The sequence below is a fragment of the Corvus hawaiiensis genome, chromosome 1, assembly GCF_020740725.1.
Source record: "Corvus hawaiiensis isolate bCorHaw1 chromosome 1, bCorHaw1.pri.cur, whole genome shotgun sequence".
NCBI classification, from domain to species: Eukaryota; Metazoa; Chordata; class Aves; order Passeriformes; family Corvidae; genus Corvus; species Corvus hawaiiensis.
The window spans coordinates 88713539-88735715 of record NC_063213.1 but is presented as its reverse complement, the minus strand read 5'-3'; the positions used below and the strand labels follow the sequence as shown (position 1 = coordinate 88735715).

General features: G+C 39.3%; 1 protein-coding gene across 14 annotated transcripts in view; it reads right to left on the bottom strand.

Moving 5' to 3' along the window:
* Positions 1–22177, bottom strand: part of FHOD3 (formin homology 2 domain containing 3) — a 377929-nt gene that overhangs the window by 302454 nt on the left and 53298 nt on the right. For all 14 annotated transcript variants that reach the window (XM_048312850.1, XM_048312857.1, XM_048312923.1 and 11 more), the window contains exon 3: positions 17334–17398. In XM_048312850.1, coding sequence (XP_048168807.1) covers positions 17334–17398 — 65 coding nt within the window. The remainder of the gene's footprint in view (positions 1–17333; positions 17399–22177) is intronic.

Below are 22177 nucleotides of genomic sequence, written 5' to 3'. Positions count from 1 at the left end.
TGCTTTTTCTTAATCCTCTGAAATTTAGCACCTATCTGAAAAACTTTTTTTTTTTTTTTAACAGGATGCTCATCTTTTGTGTTTAAAATTGAGGAATGTATAAAACATCTTTTAGCACTCTGTGCTTGGAGTGCATCCCTCTCCTGTGCCAGGACACAGACTGTGATTACTCCCAGTAATCCCACTAAATTCTGGTGATCCAGCAAGGAGTCTAGCAGAAGCACCTATGTGACTGAGAGGATGGCAAAATGTGGTGGAGGGGCAGGATGCAGCACTCAGCAAGTCCCCCTTGGAAACCACAGCCTGAACTTAGCTGATCCTCAACACACACAGGGTCCTCCAGCTCCCACAAATCACCAAACTGACCAGGAGGTAGAAAGCTATTACTGTATTTCATTTTGCTTCCCACGTGCACACAAGGCTTGGCATTAGTGGTTGGGACACCACACTGACCCTTCTTAAACCCTAATTACTAAAAGTTAACAACAGCCTCAATTAATTGCTGGACCTTTCCAAACAGGAAAACTTCCTCAGCAAACGTCTGCAGAAAATTCTTACATTCAAGCCTTATGAAATACCATCACGGGGGAGAAGAGAAAAACACCCCTACGAGCACTGTATCTTTGGCAGTTCAACAAGTAGAGGGGAAACTGCTGTGATAGAGGAGTGGTGTTATTTCTGATAAGGTAATGAGCTCATAAAGCAAAGTCCTGTTTTCTGTCAAATTATAGTCATTATTCTTACTAAATAACATTAATTGAAATTTACTGGTGATATTCAAGTAATTTTACTCAAATTATCTCAAATTTCAGCCAAACACAGCAAACTTTTTTCTTGTGTCTATTATGGATTCATGAAAAATCAGTGATGAGCAAGCAAAAAGAGGTATTAGTTACATTTTGATTAGAATGAAAAACAGATGTGTGGTGACTAATCACATTCAAGTTAGGACAAGCCCATCCTGGAACAATGAACACAAGGGTTAGTTCTGGCTCCTTCAATACACCTGAACACGCATCAGGGTACACTGATTTCATTTTCACACCAGAAGAGATGTACTAGGGCAAACTCAGACCTTCATTAACTCCTCAGAAAGTCCAGCGTTAAAATTATATCCAATTTATACTGAAAAAAATTTAATTCAGGGTCTAGCGAACTGATCTGATGAACAGGCCCAGTGCTGATCATCACAATCATAAAGAATGTAAACAAAAACATTACATGGAAAGGGAGAAATGTTTGAGTGGAATGAACAAAGGAGGTAAGAGTTTCAGCTGTGAAGAAATGACAAAGGAACACCTAGCAGTTACTGGGTAATAGAAGAGACAGATGAAATTCCATGCAGGAGCAGTGTTACATATTTGGTGTGGGTTTTTTCGGTTTTGGGTTGTTTGGTTGGGGGTTTTGTGGGTATTTCAGTGGGATTTTAAAATTCCACAAACCCTCCATATAATGATGGCCTTGGATTGAATTTTTTGAGAAACTGCTCAGATGATACAGTTCTGTAGCAAAGCTGCTTTTTAGCTGCTTCAGAGAAAAATGACCCTTGCAATTATTTTAAAAGGAATACAACACAAAGAAGAAAGCATCATTAAAATACTGTATAAAGAAACTGTGTACGCACATTTTCAATAGTACGTACATGTGAGACCCTGAGTCTTGAACACTATAAATAATGCTCTAGCTCTTTCACTTTTCCCATTGATCAACCTTGTGACAGCAGATAACTGTTGAAATATTTTAAGGAAGCATAACACAGCGAAGACAGTCCAGTTTGCACTGGAGGCCATTGCACTGGCCACCTAGGCCATTCCTAAATACTTTATAGGCATTTTGCATCCTTTATGGGGATTTCCACCCCTTAAAGAGGTGATGTGATGAGAGTGTGGGAGGGTAACTAAAAGAGATGGCTACTGAGCTTTCAGAAGAAGGCTGAAGGCGAACAGGGAATTCCTTTTCTAATGCAGCGACATGGAATAGAATTAAAGTTTCAAGTCCAAAAAAACACAAACAAAAAAAAGAGCCTCTCCCTCACCCAGATGCAGTTGAACTGTTTGAACTCATGCTTGTGATACTTTCTATACACTGAAAGTTTGAAGGATGTCTCAAACATAGCTGGGCAGGTTCCCAGAAGGCAAAGCTACAGTGGATGACAAACTGTGAAGACACCACCTTGAAGACACCACCTTTGAGTCCCTGAAGCACAAAACTTCCAGAGGATGGAGAACACACTGGTAACCAAGTGCCACTCTTCCATATATTCTTCACTTCAGCAACTCAAACTAGCTGTTGCAAAGAGAAGCAGAAGGATTGGGGAACTAGACTAGATGAACCTTTGATCTGATCCAGCAAAGGCCATTTTGTTCCACAGCCCATTTGTGAATCACTTTACACTTACCCACTCTTTTTAAGAGGGAAGATGAAAATCAAACAGAAGTTATCCGTTGGGAATAACCTAATTAATTTCTGAAAAATTATCCTGTACAAAATAAAGCAATCACCTTTATAGTTCCTTTCGATCATTCAGGATAACATAAATCAGTTCTGCACTTACTTGCACTATACCTGTACACTGCATGTGCTTGCAAGTCTATTTTATTTCATCAAAGCACAACAGCAAGACCATGTATTCACAACTTTCTAACAAATAACTTCTTCCTGAGGATGCTGGAGTTATTTACCACTACATTATTACCTGCTTAGTTTTCCAAATGCGTAAACCCACGCTGCAAGGGGTGGGTATAGTATTATTCTTTCTACTTGGTTCCTGAGGATTAGAAAGTGGTTTCCTTTTAGAAAACAGAATTAATTTTTATGCTTTTACTCACTTGCTAGCAAGGAACACTCCCACAGATCCTTCCGCTAGATTCTCTGTTTTCTACCTGCACAGTTGCCCCCAGGCAAGAGACACTAAAATTTTTCCTACTGCACATGTGATTCAGCTGCAAAAGGGAACAGTATTCAGGTTTCAGGAGATGATCAGAAAGAAAGTACACTTTAAGAAAGGCAACACCTTAAAAAAAAAAAATCCAGGCTGGAATTTTCCAGAGCTGAAAGCAGAGAACCAAGTGTTCTCTAACCAGCATTTGTTTTGCAGCTGTCCAGAGGTGTTCGTTCATTTTCTGTGAACGTAAGCAGCACAATATGGCCTTCCTAACCATGCTGCTCAGAGCAACCAAAGTACCAGGCAGCTACGAAAATCAAGAGAACATGGAACAATAAACATAAGATTGAGAAAACTGGGCTATTCACTAACAGGTCTTTAATGAAAGTCTTACGAGTCAAAATGGAAAAGAAATACCCATTCTCGGAAAAACCCATTTTTCCAAGAAATTTAATCTCCTTATATTTGACCAAGACTGTCAAAGAAGTGAGCCTGAGAAACATAATCCTAATTACCTCATAAGGGAAAAAACGAATCCAGTCACTTGAGGCACACGTGAGAAACCCACAGAACATGAACATCACCTTGCTCCCCAGCGTGTGTTTTGTTCAGGCTCATTAAAACGCCTGAAAGCCACAAGCAAGCTGCCTGCTTTGTCAGGCATGAGGCAGCGCTTTGGGAGCCTCAGGTTCAGGAGAAGATACCAAGTTCTCAGTTGCACACACACTTCCCACTGCCCCAGGAGCATCATGGGATTACTGAAAAAGCACTAGACCAACAGAAGGAGATGGACATGGCTGCTCAGGCCACTGCTTTGGACAGACAAAGGCAGGGGTGAATGCTGAAGGTGAGGATCCACACCAATTTAAATTGGCCAAGAAACTTCCTTGTTAACACTAAAACACTCAACTTCCAAATCGGGTATGGTGCTCAAAATGACAAACACACATCTGCAAGCAAATGTGCCACCCACAACAGCTACTTTTATTCTGAAATGACAGGTTGATAAAAGTAAATACAAGAGGTGCCCTGCATAATTCTGATGTTACTTAACCTTAAAGTATTCATGAAAAGAAAGGGTGGGCAGATAGGAATTTTGGTTCTTCGTCCAAACTGTGCTACTGTTTTTCTTCCTGAAGAAAACAAGCTAACTCCGATAAGAAGTACTAAGGTTGTAATACATTTCATGTGCTATCAATGAGGTAAGAAAAAAAGAAAAATTAAAAGCAATGTTGTTGTGCATATGCAAGCACGTAAACAGCAGCAATACAGACAGATATGAAGAGGTCACCGAGACATAGTTGGGTCTCTGTAATGCTGGCTGTCGTATCAAGAAGGCAGAATTGACAGGTGTAAGTCACAATTTCACTATCTACCAACAAGACAGGGTAAAAGGGGTGAATGCTGACATGTGCCACAGCCACCTCTGATAAGGTATCTTATTTAGATGGCCAGGACATTCAGCTGCCCTGAAAACAGATCCCTTGTTTTCTTGGTGGGGAAAAGGCAGGAACAGCTACAGCCCACAAAGTGACTCTCTCCTCCTTTTCCTTATTATTCTTACAAAAAGCAGGAAAGATCTTTCCAGCTGGGTGCTGGATGCCAAAGTCCAGCTGACTCGACCCTCAAAGGCAGGGACAGGCAGCAGGCTGTGTGCACGGCACCAGGGCTGCCTGACCGCCTGACACCGACCCGTCCGTCAGCGGGTGGCACAGGGACGCGGCAGCCGCCTCCGGAAGCTGCCAGCTGCAAGGCATCAGGCTCAGAAGAGGAGCAGGCAATGCCAGAAAGAAACTCTTTGGCAGCAATGGGAGAGACACAAAGTGAAAAGAAACCCTCCTCTTCTGTGTTCGCAGCTTGGCACATAACGTGGCAGGCTCTGCAACACGGGAAGCTCTTTGCTTCCTCTGAGGGCAGTCATGTCAGGAAGACCAAAGCAAAACTCTTTAACTTTCTTGTTCTCCTGGGAAGGCATGTACCTACACTTCTGATCCCCAGGAAACTGGCTGGTACAAGTTACCAAAAAGCACCATCTCATTTGAGTGAAAGACTGGTGTTTCATAAGGGCAGAATGGACCAACTCTCACCCCAAACCACCTTTTGGGGCAAGGGTTTGCCCAGAAAGTCTTGTGCTCCAATGCTGATAGTTTCTGTCTCAGTCTTAGCAAAGCCTTCAGTACATGTGCAGAGCAGACTCCATCTCCATTTGCTTCCATAGGATGGGCCTTAGAGCCAATGGAAGTAACTCACAGCCTGAACCCCTGAACCTTACTTGTTCTTAACAAACTTCTTTACAGCAAAACTTCAGGAGTTATTCCAGCAAGTAAATTTACATATACAAATTATGTATTAGATCCTGACAGGAACTAGGAAAAAGAAATCAGTGCAACTATGTTCAGAGCTTGGCAAGGAACCAAACTTCAATAAAAAGCTGCTGTTATTTGATAATGAGTACCAGGACTCTGAAGACAGAAACCAGAAATGGACAATGCACTGTATGCGTACCTCTCAATCAGGCAACTCCTCTCCCTAATCTGTTCCCTTTACGGTCAATGGAGCAAGAGCAATTTAGGGCAGGAACATAACTGAGGTGCTCCAATGTGCCCTCTAGGCTGGCTCTGCTCCCCAGGACAGAGGAGGCCCAGTGGCTGCTGCAGTGGCCGAGCAGCAGCGTGCTGGGTGTCACCGGGAGGCTGACAACAAGAGCACCCCTGGCAGTGGTACAGCAGTAAACCTTCCCCTAGAAACACTTGTTTCCTACATAGTTAAAAGCAATTCAAGCAATATGTGAAAGAATAACTCTACCCAATGACTTGAAGCAACCTGGCAGCTGAAAAAAGGCTTGCAAGGGTCCTACTGCTTTCCTGCCACAAAGAAATGAGGGAAGAACTAAATCCATTCTGTTTTCTTGTTGCATTTGGAGAGTTTTTTTGCATTGGAGGGCTCTCTTGAGGCCTGGGTGATCATTTTTTGTGGGTTTTTGTTTTTTTTTTTTCAGAGTAAGACTAGGGGTTCTCAGTCTTCACAAAACAGATACAATTGCAAAAATACTTTTTCTGCATAGCACCTGCTGTTTTTCTGTTTAGCTTTTTGTCTTGTCTTTTCCTACTGAGAAATTTAGAAACTGTTTGGGCATTTCTGTATTTGAATTGCTCCCACTTCCTGCCTTCCCAACAAGCATCCCCAGGGGCCAGCTGGAAACAGTACCCAGCATCCCAAGGTAACAGGCAGCTAGTCAAACAGGTACTGTCAACTCACAGATGGTCCTTTAGGTCCTGCTAGTTGGTACCAAATTATATGCATTTTAGTGGCTTTAAAACAAAAAGAACCAATCTCACAGCTGTTGGGTTAGAAAAACTCCTCCCAAAGTCCTAGTAGAGATCTGCAAATGACTGAATGTCAGCCTGAAACACGCACTGTACAGAAGAGAAGACCACACACAATATAAAACAGGAAGACCACGGTGACAGCAATGTGCAGACCGCTAATCTCAGGATGAAAATCCAGGAGGCCCCATCACTGCTACCAGAGTGCCCCAGAGTGTGTTGTCTCGGGTAGCTATAGCTGCTTGTTACTCATTACTTTTTCTCACCTTGTGTCAAAAGCACAGCACATGCTCACACCCAGGGCTTTAAGAAGCTGTTCAGAGTATCCTTGTAGCTTCCTTTTCCCAGGTTACACCACCCCTGAGAATACTGCAGTAGTACCTGGCTATCCCAGCAAATATATAGGATGGATTTTATTTGCTCACCCACTCTTTCTGGTTCTCAAGTACTTTTAATATACTGTGAATTTTAACATATTGGTATTAATAAAAATTAGTAAGTTGTAATACACTGTTGTTGAAGAGAATAACATGGCAGAACTCCCTTGTGAGGGTTTTAATAAAGGTTTTCTGGTTAGTTACTTATGGTGCTAGACCTTTCATGCAAACACACCCACGTTTCCTACAGCAAGTTTTTCCTAAGCACAGCACCAAGCATTTCAGCATAACAGCATGGGGGAAAAAAAGGTAAGGAAGCCTCCTGATGTATTTCTGCTGCAGTTACAAGGAACCACTCATGCATGCTCTGAGCAGCAAGAAGCAGAAAGGCAGTCACAGCTGGCTGCCATCTTGCCGGCATCATCACCATCCTCCCCGCCCACAACAGCTCATGCAGCCCCCATACACTGCAGAATAAGCTCTCCTGCTACAAGGGCTGAGGAAAACCCCAACCCCTGGGCACAGGTGAGATCAGTACCAGGCCTCCTCCTGTGCCCAACCTGATGGGAAACTTTCCACGCTCTCAGCTGTCCCTATGTCACACAAAGTCAAAAAGAAAGCAAATGTCTCCAGAGGCATTGGATTCTTAATAGGCTTTTAAGTGTCCTCTGAACCTAAATTTAGGATTATGGGAAGAAGTAAGGAAAGACAACCAACATTTATATTTCATTCCCCAGCACAGAAACAAGTTCACTTGATACGCCAGTTTTAGGCATTCCGAAGTTATAACTGGCCCTTAAAGCTGACGTGTAAACCTTGTGGACAGCCACAGGGAGAAATAAACCTGCAGAAGCAGGGCCTTTTTTTAAGCAAAGAGTTTACCAACATACTCCTCTTCATGTTTTAATAGTAAGACCAGATCTAAATATTTAATGCCTGAAAGGTTAAAAGAAACCTGATACATAACTTCATACATACCAGACTTATCTCAAACTGCTAAATATGAATTGACATAGCTTATGACATCCTACATCTTACAATAGCACGCTGCTCAGCCACAGTAACTGCTGGGGTTCTAAATAAAGAGGCTGTAACTTTACCTCTTCGTAGCCTAAATTTTTATGTGCCTTGTTGAGTCATAAGCAAGAAAAGAAAACCTTAAAGAAGCTGTTATCATGACTAAAACACAGATGCTGCACATAAAAACCACAAGAAAACCAACCAACCAGCCAACCAAAAAATAACACCAAAACCAAACAAACTCTTCCCCTCCCCTCCAAACAAAACCCCCACACCCAGAAAAGGACAGCTCATAATTAAAAACACTTGAAGACACAAAGAGTTGTGAAATAAAGCAAGTTTTTCGCATTACATAATATTTCCAATTAAATATTGCCATCTCTTCACCTTTTCAGACAGAGATATCATGATTTCCTCAATTTCATCAAGCTCAGATAAGTACAAAAGCATAATGAAAATGAGTGGTGGTTCTTCCACCACTCATGACCACATCTGACCATGGCATGTTCTGAGCCCAAGATGAGAATTTCATCTAAATGCTTCCAGAGGTACTGTCACAATATTTTGCATGATAGTAAACACTTTGTTCTTGAAACTGGGTCCATTTTGTGTATATCTCACTTGACAGTCTTAGAGAAAGCAACATATATTACATCAGGGTGCTCTGCCACCTATTTAAATAAAGCTCTTCAGTCTTTGAAGTATTTCTTTCATGAAAGAAATAAATTGAGAAGTACACAATTTACAAATTAAATCATCGTAATTTCTACAGAAATAAAAGCAGCTGCACATGAAAAAGATGAAAAGAATATAAATGAAAGAGGAATAGAATAGCTGAAGGCAAGGAAAGAACAGTACACACTATTTGAATGCCATAATGAAAATCAGCAACAGAGAGCAACTATTTCTTTACTGCTGAATTATGAGATAGTGCATTTATCATTACATATCATTGTGGGGAAAAAAGTTATTAAGTCATATGAAAAATCAGTCAAACAGCATTATGAAACCACATGTATTTTATATGATCTTCCACAGTGAGATCTTCCAATGGTAACAAAACCTTGCCTTCAGTAAGTACAAGGACTGAAACAACATAGCCCTGGCCTGAAATATGATACCCATATAGCCGGACTAGCAGCAAGTTCACAAAAAGATGGCAAGTGGCATTTGTTTGAAGCATCACTACCACGAGTTTGCACATTTTGCTTACACCATTTTTAAAGATAATCAGTCTGACAATGTTCAAACATGCATCTCCTGACCTTGCTTTTCAATGACACACATTTTCTTTTTTAAGCTAATACGAAATAAACCATCATAAGGTATCAAAAGCTTACATGTAATGATTAATTTTGAAGAGAAGGGAAGCTTCCTTTCCATACTAGCATGATTCCCTGTCTTATGAACTAACACCCCTTCTTCCCTTTTATTACACTACATGTACAGGCCATGCATCTTAGAACATCTCAGAGGGGACAGGACTATATTTAGCCTAATTCCACTTCTGCAAAATTGGCAACCCTCTGCCTTCCTTACAAACAAAGCTAAATCAGAGGCTGGGCTGAGAACAACATCATGTAGAAATACCTTCCTCCACACTTCTTACTCCAAACCCACAGCTTTTAAGTAACAGCTTCTAATTTCTCTTCCACAGTTTAGGTCCTTAACTTTGTTTTAGTGTTTTAAGTTCTGAAGGGTAAAGCTTAAAACATGACAGAGTGTTGGACTGCTTCAAGAGAACTAATTCAAATCCAATTCACTTGTGTGGTTTGTATCTTCTGTATAAAGCAGGTTTACATGGAGGCAGGAAACAAATTATTCTGTTCTTTTCCAAGTGTAATGCTAATTTATTTGAAGATACTTAATATGAACTTAACTTTTTTTCCCCTAATTAAGGACTTGAACATGCTGTACTTCAGTCTACAGCAAAATGAGTTCAACACTCTGAACACTGATCATAAGAGGAAGAACTGCTTTGTCTGTCAATACTAATATCTATAAAATATGTGCGAAGTGCAAATGGCTAAAAAGGGAAACTATATGAAAACTGTCAACAACTACTGATGTGCTATCAACAGCACTGACCTCATTGATGTAGATACAACTGTTGTTATCAGTTATTTTCTGAGGAGTCCATTAGAAGCATCTATAAACTGTTTCATTTTTTTAACAGATTTTTTTTTAATCTTCAAAAAGATGTTTTTAGATTGCAGGAAAAAAATGCACTTAAAAAAAATCCATGAATCAATAATATGGTACTTTATAATTACTTCAGGAAAAAAAGCCTGAAAGAAACATATAAATGGACTTCTGTTGGGGCATGGGAAGCAAAGTATCATACTAATTTTCCTCCCTGGCTTTATGAGGAGATGGTTTCCTTTATGGTGCCATTGAAGATGATTGAGGAATTTTTGTTGTTGTTTCTGTTTTGTTTAGAAATAAGACTTGTTTTAAATCTCGCTGTGTATTCAGAGTCAAAAGTAGATTCCATCTTCCTTGCAGATTTTTACATGTGGCAAAAAAAAAAAAAAAAAAAAAGAGGAAAGTTGTAAGGAAAAAAAAAGGTCAGAAAGAGGATACCCAATTCAAATACATTTCACTTGATTTCTGCAGCTCTTCCCAGTGTGAGTTGAGTCAGCCAAGCTTTCACATTTGAAAACAATGCTTCCCAAGACAAGAAAAGCATCCCACTAATATGCCCCACAGATGTCCTTCCAAATCTGGAACATGCCCATCTAATGCAAGAATCTACCACTTTAATGTGAAAATGCCACTGCTAATGGAGGCTTTACCTGCTCTACAGACTCTTGGTTCCTCTTGCTACAAAGTCTACTTTAAGTACCACACTTTAAATTAAAAATTCAGGGACAAGCCTTGGAAATCTACCTTTGTCTCAAACAACTTCTGAGATCCTACAGGACTGGCCATTTCTTTCTCAGTGAGATAACAGAAGGTAAATCACAGGTTATGGGAAAGTACCGTGGTTCATCCCCACAAAGGAGGCTGACTAAACACATGCACAAGGAGTACAACAGAAATCTAACATTTCAATTTAAAGAGGTGTACATTTTTAAAGCAAAACCACAAGTTATTTATATGGATAGATTTTTCACAAAGTAATCTGATCTGGGAACCAGGGGATTTTACTTAAGAGCATCTGTGTTCCACATTCTCAGGAAAGAAAATTTAAATAATCTTAAAAGCTGAAAAAGGTATTTTTATCACAGCCTTTGCAGCTATTTCACATTTCACTCAAAGAGAGCTGAACCAGATATTTCCAATCACATCTGGATGCAGGCCCTAGTAAGTACTGTGTGCACTGTCTTAACTAGAACTTAAATTATTCTATTAAAAAAAGCCTAACCCTTAAAAAACTCCCCCCGAGTTCTGGCATTCCTTCTCAGGTTTCTTCAATTTGTGTGATGTCAGTTTACATCTAATAAGCACGTTGTTTATTATCTTCATTTAAGTCAGGACTTTTACGAAGTTACAGCAAGAGTCATAGGAAGCATATCACGATTACAAATCCATAATGCATGCAAGATCCCTGTGTAGCACCGTTAAATCCATTAATCACAGTCTTTTTGGTCCCAATTATGCTAAGAAGATATTCGATAAAGCAATTTCAACTCACCTCTCTCTCTCTCCTTTTACCATCAGTGCAAAGAAGGCAAAACCACAGCGCTTCCGACAAATTCTCAAGGCACCTCTTTTGTTCCCTTTAAATTAAATCCAAATTGGTTGCACGTTTTACTAAACTGCTAATGCTCTCCACATGTTCCCTCTCTCAAACTGAAAATGTTTTCTATTAGGAATGCCTAGCACTGAACATAAAACTGTAAAATGTCCTTCAAACAACCCGAAGTTCCTCTCTTTCTCTGGAATGTATCACTACTTGCCCAAATGAAGAGCTCACAGTCCCACAGTTAAGCTTCCTTTAGGGAAGATTTTTAATAAGACTCCTTTTCTTAGTGTGTTCAGAAACTCTCTTATCAAAAGAAAGCTGTTTATTTTAAAATCCATCAGTTATTTCCTTTAAAAGAACAAAACAAAGCTACAAGGTTCTACAGCATGAACTAGAGGAACTTCACATTGTCCACGGCCATGAAAAACCAACTCAAGCACTCAGCACACAGCAAATGCACACGTGCCAGAATGAAATGGGGTAATGATACTTGCAGGGAGAAGCATCTCAAGTGAGACAGTACCAAGAACATGGGCTGTAGGCACAAGTTTAACTTTACTCTCGAAGAATGAAATGCAACATGGTTTCACATTTCTTTAACCATAACAGCACTGACTTTTCAACACCTCGATGCTACACTCTTAAGAAGAAAAACCACGTTTTTCCCCCCTTCAGTCCATGTATCTCAAGTTCTCTGCAACAAAGGGCCAGGTACAGTAACAGACTCAACACAGGGTTTTGTCTTTGTGAAAGCACTGTGATTCCACTTGGGAGGAACTTGTCCCTCCACATGCTTGAGGTGCAAGTCCTACCAGAAGGTTCAATAGATGCAGAAATAGTTGCAGAATCTAATCATATCTGCTCTAACACATGCAACAAGTCCACATAATGGATAACAGAAGGGAAAACCATACATGGAAAAAAGGACTAGCTGCATAGTTCAGCTATTACAGGACAAATAAAAACAGCTGGCTTCTACTAGCCCCATGGTTACAACCAGCTTACAGCTTCCCTCAGGTATCCCAGAACAATACAGGCTCAAGAAGATATTTATGGCTACATTTCGTAAATGATATCAAGACAAGGGGATATCAAAAAGATAATCCCAAGAGCTCTGTGGAAAGGCTGGGTTATTGGTGCTAACACTGCTGGCTAACACAGATGCCCTGATAATAGGGGCTAGAAAGAGCCGCTGTGCGGCACGGCAGCCCTTGTGTCCCAGAGTTGGGAATAATCCACTGCAGAGGTAACTTTGCATCTGCTCATGTGCAAGAGCCAACAGAACTAGATTATAAAATGGTTATAACAACTAATACTGAAGCTATATTATACATTTAGCAAGACTCTTGCAATAATACACTTGCACTCTGTTTAGGGCCCTCACTGGATCAAGCTATGAAATGTAATATACACAAACATCTATGCAAATTATTTTTAATCTACTGACAGATGAAAGAAAGACTGCACAAATATAGGAGAGAGATATAACCATACAAAAAAAAGTAATTTTATAGCGCAAAAGCATTTTAAATAACCAACTGGGGGTCCTGGGGGTGTGCTTTGGTTGGTTTTGTTGGTTTATTTGGTTTGGGGATTTTGGGGTTTTTTTAATAATAAGCTGACATAAAAAGGTAGTAAAATTTAAAATACTCCTTGCAAGATTTGCTGGCCTTACAAGCCACAGTACTCCAAGTAATCCCAGGTCAATACATGCACTCAGAATCACATCAACTTTTGTTATTTGCATTCTTCTTGTATTACACTCTATTAACAACTGAAGCTTATATCAAACTTCTTTTGGCAGAATCTTTCTAAGTCATTGTCATGGATCTCTGTCCAAACATCATTCTCAGCATTGATTGCAACACTCCTGATTTAACATCACAGGCATAAGCATTTTAGAAGAGGACATGGGGCTCACTTAGGCTAAATACAGCACCCAGATATGTAAGAGCAAATGGTGCCTTTTCTTTTTTTTTCAGAGATCACATCAGATTTTGAGAAAAAAACTATGAAGCAATGCACAAACAAATGAAGCAGGAGCCACAAACAGAGCTGGCCAACCAAGGACCTAATGGTTAAACCAAGTCCTTCTGCAGGAAAACTGGAGCTGGTAAAGATCTTCAAAATTTCACTGTCATAATGTTGCTCTGACTAAAACCTTCTTTTTAGTTTCAGGGGCTAAAACTTTTGACACTCTTGACACTTTTGACAGTTGGTGTTCACTCTTCTAGGAACCCAGAGTGCCGAGAATATTTCTCTGCCTGTTTTTAAGGGTTCTTACCCCTCTGAACAACACTATAGTTACATTCTCATTTACATTAGACATTATCATGGCTTCAGCTGAGCCCTGTAATTGTTAAATATATACAAACTAAAATAATGTTAAGACACAACTAAATACAAAATCATATGGCTGCCAAAAATACTAAAAAGACTTTTCCCACAAGGGTAGTAACTCATAATAAATGTGATTTGAATAAAAGGTCAAATTTGAAAGCTTGTGGGAAAAACCCTACAGTAGACACTATCTGATTTAAGGAGCACTCAGAGCCTGGAAGGCCAGCCATGTTCTGGGCTGCATCAAATGTGTGGCCAGAAGGGTGAGGGAGTGGATTCTGCCCCTCTGCTCTGCCCTTGTGAGACCCACCCTGGAGTGCTGCACTCACAGGAAGGACATGGACCTGGCAGAACAGGTCTAGAGGGCATGAAGATGCTCCAGCCCTCTGGTTACCTCTTCTGTGAAGACTGAGAGAGTTGGGGCTGTTCAGCCTGGAGAAGACAAGGCTTCAAGGAGACCTTACAGTAATCAAAGGGGGCTTTTAGAAAAGAAGAAGAGCAATTTTTTATATGGGCAGCTAGTGATAGGACAAGTGGCAATGGTTTTAAACTGAGAGAGGGCAGATTTAAATTAGATTTTAGGAGGAAATTCTTTACTGTGGGGGTGGTGAGGCACTGGAACAGGTTGCCCAGAGAAGCTGTAGATGCCTCATTGCTGAAGTGTTGAAGGCCAGCTTGGATGAGGCCCTGAGCAACCTGTTCTAGTGGGTGGCACCACTGCCCATGGCAGGGGGTTAGAACTAGATGATTTTTAAGGTTTCTTCCAAACTTAACTATTCTATGATTCTGTGATTCCTTCACTAAGGTCTTTGGACATCAACAAGTACAAAAATACATCTATAATTTTCAATTATTTATGTTCTCTGAACAGAACTGGTTTCAGCAATGCTCTTTTGATATAAAGAAACATTCTAAATATTGAAGTTTGTATTAAAACCACTTAAATGTATTAGCTATTAATTAATCCTGATAATTTAATCAGGATGAAAGCAAAATGGGAAAAGAAATAGAGTAATATTTAAAAGAAAAATAGTTCCCTCATGCTGAAAGTCCTTAGAATGAACATAAGAAAAGAACTCACATTAAGAGTTAAAAAAAAAAAAGAAAGTATTAATGCATTAAATTAAGGTACTTAAGAAGGACTCGTATTTAACAGGGTAGAAAGTACCACAACTACTGCACTCAAGTCATTAAGTAATATTCCTTCCCTGCTCTGCTTAAAACCAAAAAAACCCTACCCCACTTGACATGGGACTTGCTAAGTCTTCCCAAGTCTCAGAAAATACTGGCCTGTAGTCAATACATCCTCTGACACTGAAGCCCAATGAATTCTCCAGAGATTTGAAGTCACTAAAGATGGAAAACTTTATCTGGATATCTGAACATAAATGCTTTTGTTATTTCCCACAATTTAAAAGTACAGCGAGTTAGGAAGAAGGATAAAAGAATTGATGCAACTTCAAAATGGGAGAGTTTATGTCAGGAAAGCTAGTTCTTTACACCTATCAGCTTTTAAGAGCAAAGTAGAATGCTGAATACAAAGATGACTGGAGGCTCTGCAGAAAGGTCACTACATAACAAACCACACCTTCTCAGAAAGCAGCCCTAGCTACCTGTTGGGGACTTTGCAGAGTCAGTAACATTGCTAACCACAATGCTTTCCACGGATAATGTGAAGACTGAAAGAAAATACCTGAAGCATGACAGTTTTCCTCCACATAACACCATCTCGGATTCCTCTAGCTCCTGACTTCTACTCCAAATATGTAACACATCTTTTAACCTCTAAACCTAATGCTTGCATTTCAAAAGAGAAGGCAGCTGATGTGCACACACCCACTGTGCCAGTGAAATAACCCTCTTATTCTGTGACAGGTTTAACTGCCAGGCACAGCTCTACAAACAGCACCAGGAGTAAGAAACACAGAATATCCCCCGAGTCTTTCAAACTATCCCATACCAAAAAATAAGACAAGCCTGATATGCAAAAATAAAAAAGAAAATAAGAGAAAAGAAACTACATTACATCAAGCTATGGGCTGAAACAAAAACTTACCCCAAAAATCTAAACTTCAGCAGGGGGAATGGAAATTAGAACCAGAACTTGCATTTGGCTTTCCTGCCTATAATGAACCAAGCCAAAAGCCCATATCCAAACACACCTCTTTTCTAGGAGTTTGAAATCTGGACTCAAGTTTTGCAGCCTGACTTCCTCTGTACTCACTGCTGAATGCATCACTGCTGCCAGAGAGCAACAGCACCTGACAAGGGACTACACTTTCATACAGGAACGATTAAGATACATGCACAGTAATACACCTAATTGCCCACAGTAAGCTTGAATGAAAACAGATAACAACAATGCAACCACACGTTGAAGCTCAGAACCTTATGTGCCCCAGTTCCTCGATGGCTGCACTCTGGAGAAAAAAAAATTACATGAAAATTCTTTTTATAAAACCTCAATCCGGGAAACTTATCAAATCTTGTCTTCCTGCACTGGTCTGTTTTGCCAAATATACTTCCAGACCTAACAAGAACAATCTTCTCCAAGCTGTTCCTAATTTCACTGACATTTATAAAATCAGTTTAGGCTTTGCATCATCTCTGTTCCTTCTGTAACACTTAACACGTAGGCTTGCTCTGCTGTTCTTCCTCAAGTCAATGGTAGTAGAGGAGAAACTGTTCCTGCACAAGGCAGCCTAGAGATTGTTCTCAATGAGAGGTATTTGAGGAATTCTGTAGGTTGCTTATACTCAGTTGAAATTCTCAGAAATGCCATTTCATAACATATCCTGGGGGCAGGGGAAAACATTCAGCTGTATTTAAAAGCTGAATCCTCCAAAAGCAATGTCACTAGAAATGACACAAAACTTTGACTTCCTCCTCCTCCTTTTAAGGAAGATACCTATATTTCAAGCTATGATCTCCTGAAGCAAGACCAACAACAAGTTAAATTTATTAGTGTTGAATCTACTATGAAGAAGCTGAAACCAACTGTGGCACATACACACAGGATTTAATTTTTTTTTTTAAACCAGCCTCCCATAAAGTCTCTCATAGTATCAGCAGGACATAAGCATTAGCTTTGCCACTGGCACTCAGTGAAACGTTCTGCTCTGTAGAATGCTGGAGAGCATATTAACGCCATCCCAGAACATCAGCCTCCATTCATGCAACCTTAAAGCTCTTCTGACACGCACTTTATGACTTTCATTAGACTTTTCCTTGTGACAGCATTGTTTTAACCAGAGTTTTTAAGACACTGGCACTGTGATAATGACAAATATGCAACCAAGATCTGCAAGATGTGAAGTAATAAACTTTATATGCTATTAAAATATAGTAGTTAGCTGTCAGCCAACAATTCTTCAGATCTCATTCCCAATTCAGAACACAGTCTTTTTTGAGCGCACACAAAGGCTGTTACAAGACAGATAATTGAAGATTCTTCAAAGCATCACCCAACCATCTGACTTCACTGTCAATACTATACTTCCTTGGGATGTTTAACATGCTTTAAGGGTAGTGTAGCTAATACAACCTAATTTCAGCATGCAACAAACAAAATAATAAAATCAATTTATTGGCCATTATCGTCAATTTAGAACACAGCCAAGTCTGATTCATACACTCCAGATTTGCTTGTTGGAATTCTCTTTATTTGGTCTCCTTCAGACCTGTGGAACTTTACTTACCAATGCAGGCATGGACTCTGACTGACAGCTGGGTCCTCAGAATTATGCTGTGCTTCTTGCCCCTCCTAAAAAGAGAAGAAAAGTATGTAAAGGTGTAGTGAGGAAGAAGAGGAACTGGAAAGAAACAAGTCAAATTGAGCCTAAGAAAAAAAGGGTAGGAGGGAAGGGAAGATACTAGAAATTTTGTCTTTGTTTCTCATAATCCACTTCCATTTTAATTTGCAATGAATTAATTTTCTTCGTCAAGACTGTTTTGTCTATGATAGTAATGGTTAAGTGATCTCTCCATCTTTATCTCAATCAACAAGTTTTTTTACCTTATTTCCCCTCCCTTCTGCTGGGGAGAGAGAGTGAGAGGGCAGCTGGGTGGGCATCTGGACAGTTGCCCAGGACAGCCCACCACAATGAAAACTGTATTAGAGAAGTATCAAGCGATGACTGCGCATTTTAGTTTTCACAGAAATGCTTTAATGCTATGTATAATAAAGCAGTAAAAGAAAATCCAAGGTTAAACAAGAGATTGTTGACACTTTCACAGATCTGCTCATGTAGCCTAATGGGTTTTTAAAGCACAAAGGTAGCTGTGTTTTTCATGCAAAAAGGCAAAACTGAGTCCTTCTTCACTCTGGCTCTCAGCTCCATATAGGTCTTAAATGGAGTGCCTATTTTAATTAGCTGCTACATACCTCATTTGTTTTTCAGTCAAGTTACTATTAGTTGCATTTTTTTCAACCTGGACAAGAGCACTGTTCTTGATTTCTAGGTGCTACACCTGCAAACTGACATGAGGGCGCAGACAACACCTTTCCTCTGCACCCAAATGTGCTCACCTGATGGAAGGTGGGAGGGTAAGGAAAGCCAAATGTCTTTTCTGCTTGTACAACAGCATATTCTCCCTCATTTCTCTGAAACTAAAAATGCAATTCCTGGACAAGTGGCTCTAGGTGGCCCAGATGACCTCCAGAGGTCCCTTCCAACCTCAGCCATTCTGTGATTCAGTGAATTTATTGTGGGAAAACATGCATGAAGGCAAACTGTTTTTAGAGCACCATCAAATGCAGCTTAGTTTGTGTCATGTGAATCCTAGACCCACTTCTACATGCAAGTTAGAGCACAAACTAGCACAACCTTTCTCAATTATATACTTTGCAACTCTGCTGAGAGGCTTCAGGGCTAAACCCTTCACACAGACATCCAGCAGAATCTTCTACTGGCTGTAACTTGAAACATTTTTCTAGTAACAACAAAAGTTCTTCCCTACCTTATTGTTTTCCTGCCCACAGTTATTTTGCAGAACAAAAATATTTTTTAATTCTTTTCATGAAAAAAAAAAAGCCAAAAGTTTTATATTATTTCTCTGAAAGATTTGCAGGGGAAGCAAGGTAACAGAAGTAGTGACAGGTATTTTCAGAAAAATATTGCCCCAAGGAAAACATATGGGAAAACCAAGAAAAGTAAGGACCTGAAAAAGAAGTGGTTAACATGCACCTGTGTACCTGCTAATAGAGGACTTAGTTCCAGTTTCAGAACTGCAACATTTCTCTATAGATCAAAAAAACCCAAAACACTAAACATAGATTTTTTTTTTAAAAAAAGCAAAGCCAAAAACCTTTAATTGAAATTTCTCTTTAATAGGTCTACTTGGACATCATTAGGACAGAGTGGGCAAAGTGTCTCCCTTCTCTTAAAAACTTGAAGCGCCAAGCAGCAAATGCTATTGCCCCCACAAAAGCAGGCTGTAGTGTGGACTGTGAAATTTCCTGGAGCAGCTTCAGGTTTAGGACTGACTCTGCCCACCTAAACTTCTCCTGTTGTTCTGGCTGGACACAGTCTTTGCCTGGGCTCATATTCAAAAATCTCAGATTTTTGACAGCTGCCCCTCCCCACAGGACTGCTGACTCCTCTGGAATATTTAATTTGCCAAATTAGTGAGGAATCTTTGACCTAACCTCTCACCCTTCCAAACATCTGATTCTGTACAGAAACTGTTTCTCTTGATCTCCCTTCCTTGATGGACTTGTTGATACACTTGACATACAAATCCTCCAAGGTAACAAAATCAGAAAACTGAAGAATTGAGTAAAGGTTGTTTCTTCCAGAATTGTAAAAGAATAACCCAGAGTTAGCAAAGTAAGTCTACGTAATCAGACATACTATTCTTCCCATCAAGAAAAACTAAACTAAAAGAAACTGCTAATGTAACAAATAATGGACATTATTATCATGGCAGTATCTAGTGTTTCAGCAGTCTGTGGAGTACAATGGCTTCACCAGCTCTCTGCTGAAATCTACAGGTCTGTGATGATTTGCTGGAAGAACAGACAGCAAATAGTGCTCAGCCATCAGAGAGTAAATGAACACAAGGAGAATGATTTTAAGGCCTGTAGAGATTCAGGCCCATTACAACTTTATACAGTTTTCCCCTCTTTTTCTAAAAATCTAATGCATGATGTTTCTCAGTATAAACAGGGCCTATTTTTGGTGGTTGTCCAAGCTTCAACAGTGATGCTACTTCCTCCTCCACCTCACCTCCTTAACAAAGACCCCTGAAAACTTAAAGCAAAACTTAGAGCAAGCTGTCTTCTACAGGTTCTGTTCTTCACCATCGTTGCAACTGTATACCACAGAAAAGTCTCACATACAAACATTAATTTTTATTTTTATCTCCCACTGGTTGCATTGGCAATTTTTCCAGTCTACCAAAATCAACATGATTCAAGCCCCAGAATTTACAAAGATGAAGACTCACTTATGATGGTGCATTCTCCCCTTTCTACCCAGACCACACCATGATCATCACTACAGAGGCATTTTGTGGGGTTTAGGCATATTAACTAGATTTACCACACAGCAGCTAATTGTAATAAGACCAGTCACATGTAAAATACTAGAAATTACGCAATTTCCTGCTGAATACTCCTATCATGCAATATGAGTAGCACTTTTGCAAAATTAAGATCACCACTGAAAATTACTACATCCCTGATTCTACACATATCAATTTCCTGGAAAGTATGTTACAATAATAAATGCTGAAAAAAAAGGGCAACTTGAAATCCATCCATGATTTCCCAGACTCATGAACTACTGGCCAAATAGTATTAAAAAGCATGCCTGTAGGTAAGCTTGTCATGATACCAGGGTAGGGAAGGGGGGTGCCATGGGAAAGACAGGCCATTTGCATTAAAAACAAAGTAGGTTCAAAAATACACCGCAGAAGAGAGTATTTCCAACAAACATGATTCATTTATTAAGAACAAAACCTGGACATGTAACAAAGTTTGTCATCTACCCTTAACTAAGGCTTGTATTTTTATTGATACAACTTTTTTTAAAAAAGTTTCAGTGAGTACAACTGGCTACTATTTATTTAAAAAAAAATCCAAGTAGTTAATAGAGTTAATTTAATAGTTACAACTTAGCAGTAGTAGAGTAGGCAAATTTCACATATTCTGTTGACACAGTTGTTCTATGTTGAGATCAGAATCGTTACTGCTGTAAGATTAACTTCTAGTCTTTGGAGTTACCAAGACACAAAACTTCTTCTATATTCAACTTCTCTAATAAATGAAAGTAAGTAAACACATGCCAACAGCTCACTGAGTGCCTGTCTTACGGAATATAAAAGCATTATTTTGTCACTGTTTATGCACCACATTACAAATCGTTTCACTCAATTATACATTTCCAAGTCTTGATTTAAATGACATTTTGAAAATAGTACCTCAGTTGGCTGTCTTAAACAGTTACTTATTTTGAAGTAAAGCTTTTGTCTGAGCTAAGCAATCCCTTGACCAGAAGGAAAATACCAAGAATGTCGTTAGGAGTACAGAGGAGAAAAAGTATTAATAAATAAAATAATAATAATTTAAGCTCAAAACAAACAAACAAACCACACATTAAAAGAAACCAAAAGACAGCTTTCTTCTTCATGTTTCAAGGAAACTTTGAAAGGAAATTTCAAGAGAGTGTTTTATTAAGACATGACATCCTTCTTCCTCAGACCTATGCTAAAGACCTGCTGGTATCAAAAATGGGATTTTTATGTAAATATCCAATTAAGATTCATTGGCAAGACTGACCACAGTCATTTCCTTGACAAAGCTCATCTTTGTAAAATAGGAGAATGCATCAATTAACATACATTTTCTATTTCACTGTTTTCTTTCTTTCAGGACAGCAACTATGCAGACTTCCTAATATTCTTCCGAATGCCTTATTCAACCTATTGAATAAATTATTGAATTATTCAATTCAATAAATTTAGCCTTTTTTAAAACAATCTCCTGCTTCTGAAAACACATTATTTTATCATTTAAAACCAAACTAGAAAATCCCTTTTCAAACTTTCTTACTGATTGCTTAATGATTCAATAAAGAAACTTCATTAGACTAAAGGTGTTAATTCTACAAAAGGCCATGCTGTATCCTTCTGGCTTCCTCCTGTTCTGCTTTCTACACAATACTTGACAATCATGGAAAAAGCTACAGTTTTACAGCACAGCAGCAAATAAATTACAATGGTTTTAATAACTCTCTGTAGTAGCACAGACAAGCAAACTTACTATTCGTCATTGTAATTGCTCAAAAATAAAATCTGTAACAGACATCTGAATCATCAAAAGGCCATCATAAGCAGAAGCCGAGTCGAATGCTGTTAGAAGCCACGATTTTAGCTCACAAACAATTTGGATCTTTTCAGTCAATGTAGATGAGTGTCTAAGCTCTGCTCTTAGCCAGAGTCTGTACACTCTTCTATTTCTGAAATATTTAAAGGACATAAAAAAACATTACCAGATAAAGGAAAACTTGGATCTGAATCTTTCATGAAGTACTACACACAT